Source organism: Dendrobates tinctorius, unplaced genomic scaffold (assembly GCF_039654945.1).
Source record: "Dendrobates tinctorius isolate UK_male_01 unplaced genomic scaffold, ASM3965494v1 ptg000058l, whole genome shotgun sequence".
Lineage (NCBI taxonomy): Eukaryota > Metazoa > Chordata > Amphibia > Anura > Dendrobatidae > Dendrobates > Dendrobates tinctorius.
In genome coordinates, this window is record NW_027361726.1 from 4,893,440 (window position 1) to 4,909,455 (window position 16,016).

The 16,016-nt window shown below is 35.2% G+C and overlaps 1 protein-coding gene across 1 annotated transcript in view; it reads right to left on the reverse strand.

The window, feature by feature from the left end:
• PSMC6 (proteasome 26S subunit, ATPase 6) overlaps positions 1-15,774 on the reverse strand; it is a 50,306-nt gene extending 34,532 nt beyond the window's left edge. Inside the window, exon 1 of the mRNA XM_073577955.1 lies at positions 15,618-15,774. Within this exon, the coding sequence (XP_073434056.1) occupies positions 15,618-15,744 (127 nt within the window). The 5' untranslated portion in view covers positions 15,745-15,774. The remainder of the gene's footprint in view (positions 1-15,617) is intronic.
• Between the last annotated feature and the right edge of the window lie 242 nt (positions 15,775-16,016).

Sequence of the window (16,016 nt, forward strand, 5' to 3'; positions counted from 1 at the left end):
CTAGGAAGGCATTATAATTATGTATTTAGTGCTGGACCTTATGCGTATTTAGGCCATATACGGCTTCAGGATATTAGCTTCAGACCAACCAAGGCCCCCGTTACCAGTACACCTAAAATAGGCCCAGGTGAGCATTTGCAAAATGTAGTTAATGAAGTGATCCCCATTCCAGGTCTCAGTTGGCAAGAGGTTTTCTCCATAGAAACACAAACAGCCCCAAGGAAAAATTTGTGGTTAGAATGGGTGAGGTACAATGTAAAAGTCCAGAATATCTCTGTAGGATGTATTGCTTGTGCTGCTGCGAATACACACCTATACACACATGCATTGCTTTTCCCTGATGACAACACCACTGCCTGTGTCATGAATTTGTTGAAAGGTTTGAAGCCCACTGATTGCCCAGATTACGTCCCACTAATTCATAAGGAACCCAAACTAAAGGTCCCAGGAGAAGTAACTGTATTAGCTGACAATTACACCTGCTATAATTCCCACGACACCACAGGTACACCAGTAGGGATCTTCGAGACAGGTTTCTGCAAAGAGAATAGTTCTCTAGATACTGACTTGTTAATCAAACATACACAATATATGTATGACATTTATTGGTTATGTGGAGATGGTAAGCTCCGTCCTAGGTTGCCAAATGCCTGGACAGGCCAATGCACCCTTGTTAAACTAGCTATGCAGTTCAAGATTCTACCCTGGGATCCAAAGATACCTGATGAACCTACCAGGAAAAGGAGAAGCCTCGATCAGCTCCATATGAGTTATGAAGAAGATCCACTAGTATATATTGATGCTATTGGAGTGCCAAGGGGGGTGCCTGACCAATTTAAAGCCCAGAACCAGATCTATGCTGGCTTTGCTTCTATAATCCCACAGGTGCAGATTAATAAAAATGTTGAATGGATCAATTACATATATTACAGTGAACAAAGGTTTGTCAATTTCAGCCAAGATGCCTTCCAAGGTATAGTTGAAGAATTGGGCCCTAACACTAGAATGACACTCCAAAATCGACTAGCCCTTGATATGATGTTAGCTGAGAAAGGAGGAGTTTGTGGGATGGTGGGAGAGGAGTGTTGTACCTATATCCCTCAGAACTCTGGAGTGAATGGAAAAACCATGATAGCCCTTAAAAAGATAACTGGGTTAGCAGCAGAATTGAAAACTAATGCTGGAGTAGACATATCTTTCTTTTCCGGCTGGTTGGGTGGACTCAAGGGATTCCTTCAACAAGCTTGTATAGTACTGATTGCCCTCCTTGTAATTGGATCGATAACTCTTTGTTGTGTTATTCCCTTGTATAAAAAGGTTATTGCCAAAGCAACTCCGACTGGCACCTTCCTCAATCAAGAAGTAGACCCACCAGAGTACGATGGTACTGATCTAGGGGAGATCCCTAAGTATATTCCCCTCAAGAGAGTAGACAAAACCCCCCATTCTCAGATGATGTTAAGAGACTTAGTTTAGGGACAGCGGGAGAACTCCATGTGAGGTTAGTGAAGGGTTCAGCTGCCTGGAGGCCTCTCGCTAGGGGAGAGCTTCTGAGGTGTCTGGATGAAGAAATCCACCTCCCCTTTTCCCATCGCATGGACAGTCTCGAAGGATCTTTCATTAAGGGAAAAACTTAGTGTTTAGGGGGGATTGTCAAGGTGAAAATATATTTTCTTATATAACTTTTATACTTTTATACTGTGAAACAATAAGTTTTTCCTAATTGCTTGCTAATGCAAATGTAACTGTATTAAAGATGGCTGCCAGTGTTCACTTTCACTTAAATTCAGTGTCTAAAGAGTTAAGTTAAGTTTCATTTCTCCTAAAAAAGATAACTCAGGAATGTGAAGAAGTAGTAACCATCGGGAGACGTTTTGACGAATCAGAGAGAGACTGGACACTAGATGTATACTGCATAAACCCCGCCTAATGCACGCCTTCCCCTAACACTCAATATAGTATTGTGTATTTGTAAATAAAGCCAGTTGTTGTACTGCTCCTGACAGGTGTGGATGCGGGACATTAGCTAAGACTGAATCAGCTGCGTGTCTGAGTCATTCTTAATTGGTACCAGATGTTTTGCGCTCGCACAATGATTTGGAATGACTGGTGAATGAGGATTTATTGTCGTTTACGACCCCGACAATATACGTGGATATATAGATGTGACGTGTATACTATATACAGGGGGGTATACAGATGTGAGGTGTATATTATATACAGGGGGTATATAGATGTGACGTGTATATTATATACGTGGATATATAGATGTGAGGTGTATACTATATACAGGGGGTATATAGATGTGACGTGTATATTATATACGTGGATATACAGATGTGACGTGTATATTATATACGTGGATATATAGATGTGACGTGTATATTATATACGTGGATATATAGATGTGACGTATATTATATACGTGGATATATAGATGTGAGGTGTATACTATATACAGGGGGTATATAGATGTGACGTGTATATTATATACGTGGATATATAGATGTGACGTGTATATTATATATGTGGATATATAGATGTGAGGTGTATACTATATACAGGGGGTATATAGATGTGACGTGTATACTATATACAGGGGGTATATAGATGTGACGTGTATACTATATACAGGGGGGTATATAGATGTGACGTGTATACTATATACAGGGGGGTATATAGATGTGACGTGTATACTATATACAGGGGGGTATATAGATGTGACGTGTATACTATATACAGGGGGTATATAGATGTGACGTGTATATTATATACGTGGATATATAGATGTGAGGTGTATACTATATACAGGGGGTATATAGATGTGACGTGTATATTATATACGTGGATATATAGATGTGACGTGTATATTATATACGTGGATATATAGATGTGAGGTGTATACTATATACAGGGGATATATAGATGTGACGTGTATATTATATACAGGGGGGTATATAGATGTGAGGTGTATATTATATACAGGGGATATATAGATATGAGGTGTATACTATATACAGGGGGGTATACAGATGTGGTGTATATTATATACAGGGGGTATATAGATGTGACGTGTATATTATATACGTGGATATATAGATGTGACGTGTATATTATATACGTGGATATATAGATGTGACGTATATTATATACGTGGATATATAGATGTGAGGTGTATACTATATACAGGGGGTATATAGATGTGACGTGTATATTATATACGTGGATATATAGATGTGACGTGTATATTATATACGTGGATATATAGATGTGACGTATATTATATACGTGGATATATAGATGTGAGGTGTATACTATATACAGGGGGTATATAGATGTGACGTGTATATTATATACGTGGATATATAGATGTGACGTGTATATTATATACGTGGATATATAGATGTGAGGTGTATACTATATACAGGGGGTATATAGATGTGAGGTGTATACTATATACAGGGGGTATATAGATGTGAGGTGTATACTATATACAGGGGGTATATAGATGTGACGTGTATATTATATACGTGGATATATAGATGTGACGTGTATATTATATACAGGGGGGTATATAGATGTGAGGTGTATATTATATACAGGGGATATATAGATATGAGGTGTATACTATATACAGGGGGGTATACAGATGTGGTGTATATTATATACAGGGGGTATATAGATGTGACGTGTATATTATATACGTGGATATATAGATGTGACGTGTATATTATATACGTGGATATATAGATGTGACGTGTATATTATATACGTGGATATATAGATGTGAGGTGTATACTATATACAGGGGGTATATAGATGTGATGTGTATATTATATACGTGGATATATAGATGTGACGTGTATATTATATACGTGGATATATAGATGTGAGGTGTATACTATATACAGGGGGTATATAGATGTGAGGTGTATACTATATACAGGGGGTATATAGATGTGAGGTGTATACTATATACAGGGGGTATATAGATGTGAGGTGTATACTATATACAGGGGGTATATAGATGTGAGGTGTATATTATATACGTGGATATATAGATGTGAGGTGTATACTATATACAGGGGGTATATATAGATGTGAGGTGTATATTATATACGTGGATAAATAGATGTGACGTGTATATTATATACGTGGATATATAGATGTGACGTGTATATTATATACGTGGATATATAGATGTGACGTGTATATTATATACGTGGATATATAGATGTGAGGTGTATACTATATACAGGGGGTATATAGATGTGAGGTGTATACTATATACAGGGGGTATATAGATGTGACGTGTATATTATATACGTGGATATATAGATGTGACGTGTATATTATATACGTGGATATATAGATGTGAGGTGTATACTATATACAGGGGGTATATATAGATGTGAGGTGTATATTATATACGTGGATATATAGATGTGACGTGTATATTATATACGTGGATATATAGATGTGAGGTGTATACTATATACAGGGGGTATATAGATGTGAGGTGTATACTATATACAGGGGGTATATAGATGTGACGTGTATATTATATACGTGGATATATAGATGTGACGTGTATACTATATACAGGGGGTATATAGATGTGACGTGTATATTATATACGTGGATATATAGATGTGAGGTGTATACTATATACAGGGGATATATAGATGTGACGTGTATATTATATACAGGGGGGTATATAGATGTGAGGTGTATATTATATACAGGGGATATATAGATATGAGGTGTATACTATATACAGGGGGGTATACAGATGTGGTGTATATTATATACAGGGGGTATATAGATGTGACGTGTATATTATATACGTGGATATATAGATGTGACGTGTATATTATATACGTGGATATATAGATGTGATGTGTATATTATATACGTGGATATATAGATGTGACGTATATTATATACGTGGATATATAGATGTGAGGTGTATACTATATACAGGGGGTATATAGATGTGACGTGTATATTATATACGTGGATATATAGATGTGACGTGTATATTATATACGTGGATATATAGATGTGACGTATATTATATACGTGGATATATAGATGTGAGGTGTATACTATATACAGGGGGTATATAGATGTGACGTGTATATTATATACGTGGATATATAGATGTGACGTGTATATTATATACGTGGATATATAGATGTGACGTGTATACTATATACAGGAGGTATATAGATGTGAGGTGTATACTATATACAGGGGGTATATAGATGTGACGTGTATATTATATACGTGGATATATAGATGTGACGTGTATATTATATACAGGGGGGTATATAGATGTGAGGTGTATATTATATACAGGGGATATATAGATATGAGGTGTATACTACACTCACTGGCCACTTTATTAGGTACACCATGCTAGTAAGGGGTTGGACCCCCTTTTGCCTTCAGAACTGCCTCAATTCTTCGTGGCAGAGATTCAACAAGGTGCTGGAAGCATTCCTCAGAGATGTTGGACCATATTGACATGATGGCATCACACAGTTGGCGCAGATTTGTCGGCTGCACATCCCTGATGCGAATCTCCCGTTCCACCTCATCCCAAAGATGCTCTATTGGATTGAGATCTGGTGACTGAGGAGGCCATTTGAGTACAGTGAACTCATTGTCATGTTCAAGAAACCAATCTGAGATGATTCGAGCTTTATGACATGGCGCATTATCCTGCTGAAAGTAGCCATCAGATGTTGGGTACATTGTGGTCATAAAGGGATGGACATGGTCAGCAACAATACTCAGGTAGGCTGTGGCGTTGCAACGATGCTCAATTGGTACCAAGGGGCCCAAAGAGTGCCAAGAAAAAATTCCCCACACCATGACACCACCACCACCAGCCTGAACCGTTGATACAAGGCAGGATGGATCCATGCTTTCATGTTGTTTACTCCAAATTCTGACCCTACCATCCGAATGTCGCAGCAGAAATCGAGACTCATCAGACCAGGCAACGTTTTTCCAATCTTCTACTGTCCAATTTCGATGAGCTTGTGCAAATTGTAGCCTCAGTTTCCTGTTCTTAGCTGAGAGGAGTGGTACCCAGTGTGGTCTTCTGCTGCTGTAGCCCATCTGCCTCAAAGTTCGACGCACTGTGCGTTCAGAGATGCTCTTCTGCCTACCTTGGTTGTAACGGGTGGCAATTTGAGTCACTGTTGCCTTTCTATCAGCTCGAACCAGTCTGCCCATTCTCCTCTGACCTCTGGCATCAACAAGGCATTTCCGGCCACAGAACTGCCGCTCACTGTTTTTTTTTTCTTTTTCGGACCATTCTCTGTAAACCCTAGAGATGGTTGTGCGTGAAAATCCCAGTAGATCAGCATTTTCTGAAATTCTCAGACCAGCCCTTCTGGCACCAACAATCATGCCACGTTCAAAGGCACTCAAATCACCTTTCTTCCCCATACTGATGCTCGGTTTGAACTGCAGGAGATTGTCTTGACCATGCCTAAATGCACTGAGTTGCCGCCATGTGATTGGCTGATTAGAAATTAAGTCTTAACACACAGTTGGACAGGTGTACCTAATAAAGTGGCCAGTGAGTGTATATACAGGGGGTATACAGATGTGGTGTATATTATATACAGGGGGTATATAGATGTGACGTGTATATTATATACGTGGATATATAGATGTGACGTGTATATTATATACGTGGATATATAGATGTGACGTGTATATTATATACGTGGATATATAGATGTGACGTATATTATATACGTGGATATATAGATGTGAGGTGTATACTATATACAGGGGGTATATAGATGTGATGTGTATATTATATACGTGGATATATAGATGTGACGTGTATATTATATACGTGGATATATAGATGTGAGGTGTATACTATATACAGGGGGTATATAGATGTGAGGTGTATACTATATACAGGGGGTATATAGATGTGACGTGTATATTATATACGTGGATATATAGATGTGACGTGTATATTATATACGTGGATATATAGATGTGAGGTGTATACTATATACAGGGGGTATATATAGATGTGCGGTGTATATTATATACGTGGATATATAGATGTGACGTGTATATTATATACGTGGATATATAGATGTGACGTGTATATTATATACGTGGATATATAGATGTGATGTGTATATTATATACGTGGATATATAGATGTGACGTATATTATATACGTGGATATATAGATGTGACGTGTATATTATATACGTGGATATATAGATGTGAGGTGTATACTATATACAGGGGGTATATAGATGTGACGTGTATATTATATACGTGGATATATAGATGTGACGTGTATATTATATACGTGGATATATAGATGTGAGGTGTATACTATATACAGGGGGTATATAGATGTGAGGTGTATACTATATACAGGGGGTATATAGATGTGACGTGTATATTATATACGTGGATATATAGATGTGACGTGTATATTATATACGTGGATATATAGATGTGAGGTGTATACTATATACAGGGGGTATATATAGATGTGAGGTGTATATTATATACGTGGATATATAGATGTGACGTGTATATTATATACGTGGATATATAGATGTGAGGTGTATACTATATACAGGGGGTATATAGATGTGAGGTGTATACTATATACAGGGGGTATATAGATGTGACGTGTATATTATATACGTGGATATATAGATGTGAGGTGTATACTATATACAGGGGGTATATATAGATGTGAGGTGTATATTATATACGTGGATATATAGATGTGACGTGTATATTATATACGTGGATATATAGATGTGACGTGTATATTATATACGTGGATATATAGATGTGAGGTGTATACTATATACAGGGGGGTATACAGATGTGGTGTATATTATATACAGGGGGTATATATAGATGTGACGTGTATATTATATACGTGGATATATAGATGTGAGGTGTATATTATATACGTGGATATATAGATGTGAGGTGTATATTATATACGTGGATATATAGATGTGAGGTGTATACTATATACAGGGGGTATATATAGATGTGAGGTGTATATTATATACGTGGATATATAGATGTGACGTGTATATTATATACGTGGATATATAGATGTGACGTGTATATTATATATGTGGATAAATAGATGTGAGGTGTATACTATATACAGGGGGGTATACAGATGTGGTGTATATTATATACAGGGGGTATATAGATGTGACGTGTATATTATATACGTGGATATATAGATGTGACGTGTATATTATATACGTGGATATATAGATGTGACGTGTATATTATATACGTGGATATATAGATGTGACGTGTATATTATATACGTGGATATATAGATGTGAGGTGTATACTATATACAGGGGGTATATAGATGTGAGGTGTATACTATATACAGGGGGTATATAGATGTGACGTGTATATTATATACGTGGATATATAGATGTGACGTGTATATTATATACGTGGATATATAGATGTGAGGTGTATACTATATACAGGGGGTATATATAGATGTGAGGTGTATATTATATACGTGGATATATAGATGTGAGGTGTATATTATATACGTGGATATATAGATGTGAGGTGTATATTATATACGTGGATATATAGATGTGACGTGTATATTATATACGTGGATATATAGATGTGACGTGTATATTATATACGTGGATATATAGATGTGACGTGTATATTATATACGTGGATATATAGATGTGACGTGTATATTATATACGTGGATATATAGATGTGACGTGTATATTATATACGTGGATATATAGATGTGACGTGTATATTATATACGTGGATATATAGATGTGACGTGTATATTATATACGTGGATATATAGATGTGACGTGTATATTATATACGTGGATATATAGATGTGACGTGTATATTATATACGTGGATATATAGATGTGAGGTGTATATTATATACGTGGATATATAGATGTGAGGTGTATATTATATACGTGGATATATAGATGTGAGGTGTATATTATATACGTGGATATATAGATGTGAGGTGTATACTATATACAGGGGGTATATAGATGTGACGTGTATATTATATACGTGGATATATAGATGTGAGGTGTATATTATATACGTGGATATATAGATGTGAGGTGTATACTATATACAGGGGGTATATATAGATGTGAGGTGTATATTATATACGTGGATATATAGATGTGACGTGTATATTATATACGTGGATATATAGATGTGACGTGTATATTATATACGTGGATATATAGATGTGACGTGTATATTATATACGTGGATATATAGATGTGACGTATATTATATATGTGGATATATAGATGTGAGGTGTATACTATATACAGGGGGTATATATAGATGTGACGTGTATATTATATACGTGGATATATAGATGTGACGTGTATATTATATACGTGGATATATAGATGTGACGTGTATATTATATACGTGGATATATAGATGTGACGTGTATATTATATACGTGGATATATAGATGTGACGTGTATATTATATACGTGGATATATAGATGTGACGTATATTATATATGTGGATATATAGATGTGAGGTGTATACTATATACAGGGGGTATATATAGATGTGAGGTGTATATTATATATGTGGATATATAGATGTGACGTGTATATTATATACATGGATATATAGATGTGACGTGTATATTATATACGTGGATATATAGATGTGAGGTGTATACTATATACAGGGGGTATATAGATGTGAGGTGTATACTATATACAGGGGGTATATAGATGTGACGTGTATATTATATACGTGGATATATAGATGTGACGTGTATATTATATACGTGGATATATAGATGTGAGGTGTATACTATATACAGGGGGTATATATAGATGTGCGGTGTATATTATATACGTGGATATATAGATGTGACGTGTATATTATATACGTGGATATATAGATGTGACGTGTATATTATATACGTGGATATATAGATGTGACGTGTATATTATATACGTGGATATATAGATGTGACGTATATTATATACGTGGATATATAGATGTGACGTGTATATTATATACGTGGATATATAGATGTGAGGTGTATACTATATACAGGGGGTATATAGATGTGACGTGTATATTATATACGTGGATATATAGATGTGACGTGTATATTATATACGTGGATATATAGATGTGAGGTGTATACTATATACAGGGGGTATATAGATGTGAGGTGTATACTATATACAGGGGGTATATAGATGTGACGTGTATATTATATACGTGGATATATAGATGTGACGTGTATATTATATACGTGGATATATAGATGTGAGGTGTATACTATATACAGGGGGTATATATAGATGTGAGGTGTATATTATATACGTGGATATATAGATGTGACGTGTATATTATATACGTGGATATATAGATGTGAGGTGTATACTATATACAGGGGGTATATAGATGTGAGGTGTATACTATATACAGGGGGTATATAGATGTGACGTGTATATTATATACGTGGATATATAGATGTGAGGTGTATACTATATACAGGGGGTATATATAGATGTGAGGTGTATATTATATACGTGGATATATAGATGTGACGTGTATATTATATACGTGGATATATAGATGTGACGTGTATATTATATACGTGGATATATAGATGTGAGGTGTATACTATATACAGGGGGGTATACAGATGTGGTGTATATTATATACAGGGGGTATATATAGATGTGACGTGTATATTATATACGTGGATATATAGATGTGAGGTGTATATTATATACGTGGATATATAGATGTGAGGTGTATATTATATACGTGGATATATAGATGTGAGGTGTATACTATATACAGGGGGTATATATAGATGTGAGGTGTATATTATATACGTGGATATATAGATGTGACGTGTATATTATATACGTGGATATATAGATGTGACGTGTATATTATATATGTGGATATATAGATGTGACGTGTATACTATATACAGGGGGGTATACAGATGTGAGGTGTATATTATATACAGGGGGTATATAGATGTGACGTGTATATTATATACGTGGATATATAGATGTGACGTGTATATTATATACGTGGATATATAGATGTGACGTGTATATTATATACGTGGATATATAGATGTGACGTGTATATTATATACGTGGATATATAGATGTGAGGTGTATACTATATACAGGGGGTATATAGATGTGAGGTGTATACTATATACAGGGGGTATATAGATGTGACGTGTATATTATATACGTGGATATATAGATGTGACGTGTATATTATATACGTGGATATATAGATGTGAGGTGTATACTATATACAGGGGGTATATATAGATGTGAGGTGTATATTATATACGTGGATATATAGATGTGAGGTGTATATTATATACGTGGATATATAGATGTGAGGTGTATATTATATACGTGGATATATAGATGTGACGTGTATATTATATACGTGGATATATAGATGTGACGTGTATATTATATACGTGGATATATAGATGTGACGTGTATATTATATACGTGGATATATAGATGTGACGTGTATATTATATACGTGGATATATAGATGTGACGTGTATATTATATACGTGGATATATAGATGTGACGTGTATATTATATACGTGGATATATAGATGTGACGTGTATATTATATACGTGGATATATAGATGTGAGGTGTATATTATATACGTGGATATATAGATGTGAGGTGTATATTATATACGTGGATATATAGATGTGAGGTGTATACTATATACAGGGGGTATATAGATGTGACGTGTATATTATATACGTGGATATATAGATGTGAGGTGTATATTATATACGTGGATATATAGATGTGAGGTGTATACTATATACAGGGGGTATATATAGATGTGAGGTGTATATTATATACGTGGATATATAGATGTGACGTGTATATTATATACGTGGATATATAGATGTGACGTGTATATTATATACGTGGATATATAGATGTGACGTGTATATTATATACGTGGATATATAGATGTGACGTATATTATATATGTGGATATATAGATGTGAGGTGTATACTATATACAGGGGGTATATATAGATGTGACGTGTATATTATATACGTGGATATATAGATGTGACGTGTATATTATATACGTGGATATATAGATGTGACGTGTATATTATATACGTGGATATATAGATGTGACGTGTATATTATATACGTGGATATATAGATGTGACGTATATTATATATGTGGATATATAGATGTGAGGTGTATACTATATACAGGGGGTATATATAGATGTGAGGTGTATATTATATATGTGGATATATAGATGTGACGTGTATATTATATACATGGATATATAGATGTGACGTGTATATTATATACGTGGATATATAGATGTGACGTATATTATATATGTGGATATATAGATGTGAGGTGTATACTATATACAGGGGGTATATAGATGTGACGTGTATATTATATACGTGGATATATAGATGTGACGTGTATATTATATACGTGGATATATAGATGTGAGGTGTATACTATATACAGGGGGTATATATAGATGTGAGGTGTATATTATATACGTGGATATATAGATGTGAGGTGTATATTATATACGTGGATATATAGATGTGACGTGTATATTATATACGTGGATATATAGATGTGACGTGTATATTATATACGTGGATATATAGATGTGACGTGTATATTATATACGTGGATATATAGATGTGACGTGTATATTATATACGTGGATATATAGATGTGACGTGTATATTATATACGTGGATATATAGATGTGACATATATTATATACGTGGATATATAGATGTGAGGTGTATATTATATACGTGGATATATAGATGTGAGGTGTATACTATATACAGGGGGTATATAGATGTGACGTGTATATTATATACGTGGATATATAGATGTGAGGTGTATATTATATACGTGGATATATAGATGTGAGGTGTATACTATATACAGGGGGTATATAGATGTGACGTGTATATTATATACGTGGATATATAGATGTGAGGTGTATATTATATACGTGGATATATAGATGTGAGGTGTATACTATATACAGGGGGTATATATAGATGTGAGGTGTATATTATATACGTGGATATATAGATGTGACGTGTATATTATATACGTGGATATATAGATGTGACGTGTATATTATATACGTGGATATATAGATGTGACGTGTATATTATATACGTGGATATATAGATGTGACGTATATTATATATGTGGATATATAGATGTGAGGTGTATACTATATACAGGGGGTATATAGATGTGACGTGTATATTATATACGTGGATATATAGATGTGACGTGTATATTATATACGTGGATATATAGATGTGACGTGTATATTATATATGTGGATATATAGATGTGAGGTGTATACTATATACAGGGGGGTATATAGATGTGACGTGTATATTATATACGTGGATATATAGATGTGACGTGTATATTATATATGTGGATATATAGATGTGAGGTGTATACTATATACAGGGGGTATATAGATGTGACGTGTATATTATATACGTGGATATATAGATGTGACGTGTATATTATATACGTGGATATATAGATGTGACGTGTATATTATATACGTGGATATATAGATGTGAGGTGTATACTATATACAGGGGGTATATAGATGTGACGTGTATATTATATACGTGGATATATAGATGTGAGGTGTATACTATATACAGGGGGGTATATAGATGTGACGTGTATATTATATACGTGGATATATAGATGTGACGTGTATATTATATATGTGGATATATAGATGTGAGGTGTATACTATATACAGGGGGTATATAGATGTGACGTGTATATTATATACGTGGATATATAGATGTGACGTGTATATTATATACGTGGATATATAGATGTGACGTGTATATTATATACGTGGATATATAGATGTGACGTGTATATTATATACGTGGATATATAGATGTGAGGTGTATACTATATACAGGGGGTATATAGATGTGACGTGTATATTATATACGTGGATATATAGATGTGACGTGTATATTATATATGTGGATATATAGATGTGAGGTGTATACTATATACAGGGGGTATATAGATGTGAGGTGTATATTATATACGTGGATATATAGATGTGAGGTGTATATTATATACGTGGATATATAGATGTGAGGTGTATACTATATACAGGGGGTATATAGATGTGACGTGTATATTATATACGTGGATATATAGATGTGAGGTGTATATTATATACGTGGATATATAGATGTGAGGTGTATACTATATACAGGGGGTATATATAGATGTGAGGTGTATATTATATACGTGGATATATAGATGTGACGTGTATATTATATACGTGGATATATAGATGTGACGTGTATATTATATACGTGGATATATAGATGTGACGTGTATATTATATACGTGGATATATAGATGTGACGTGTATATTATATATGTGGATATATAGATGTGAGGTGTATACTATATACAGGGGGTATATAGATGTGACGTGTATATTATATACGTGGATATATAGATGTGAGGTGTATACTATATACAGGGGGGTATATAGATGTGACGTGTATATTATATACGTGGATATATAGATGTGACGTGTATATTATATATGTGGATATATAGATGTGAGGTGTATACTATATACAGGGGGTATATAGATGTGACGTGTATATTATATACGTGGATATATAGATGTGACGTGTATATTATATACGTGGATATATAGATGTGACGTGTATATTATATACGTGGATATATAGATGTGAGGTGTATACTATATACAGGGGGTATATAGATGTGACGTGTATATTATATACGTGGATATATAGATGTGACGTGTATATTATATACGTGGATATATAGATGTGACGTGTATATTATATATGTGGATATATAGATGTGAGGTGTATACTATATACAGGGGGTATATAGATGTGAGGTGTATATTATATACGTGGATATATAGATGTGACGTGTATATTATATACGTGGATATATAGATGTGACGTATATTATATATGTGGATATATAGATGTGAGGTGTATACTATATACAGGGAGTATATAGATGTGACGTGTATATTATATACGTGGATATATAGATGTGACGTGTATATTATATACGTGGATATATAGATGTGACGTATATTATATATGTGGATATATAGATGTGAGGTGTATACTATATACAGGGAGTATATAGATGTGACGTGTATATTATATACGTGGATATATAGATGTGACGTGTATATTATATATGTGGATATATAGATGTGAGGTGTATACTATATACAGGGGGGTATACAGATGTGAGTTGCCGCTTCCGGCAGCTGTAGAGGCCGCAGCGACCCCCGGACCCGGCGCTGCAGGCCGGCATGACAAAGCGTCTATTCGGCCGGCACGTCTGGAGAAGCCCCGGCTCCACATGCGCTCCAGATCCCGCCGGCCGGGCTCCAGCGCCCACTGCCGTCACTCACACTCCTTCAGGCGGCCGTCTATCTCCTTGTGCTCCAGTAACTTCTTCCTGTAGTCCTGCAGAGCCTTCTCCCGCGGGTCCGCCATGATGAGAAGCCGCTGCTCATAGGGAATGCCGGGAAGGGCCATGGCCGCCGGGGGAGGAGACCTGAGAGGAGACGAGAGGCCCCGCCCCCTGACTGCAGGATGCAGAGCGTCGCAGTGCGGCGTGAGAGGAAGCGTAGTGTGACGGCGCCCTCCTTGGTGGGAGGTGGTATTACAGTCCCAAACTCGCCAGTCTGAGTGAGAATCATCTGATTCTCCAGTCAGTGCGGTAACGCTGATAGAAATCGCACGAGAGTGTGTTTTTTTTTATTTAGGCAATTTAAAAAATTGAGAGATTTATTTGTAGAAAAAAAATC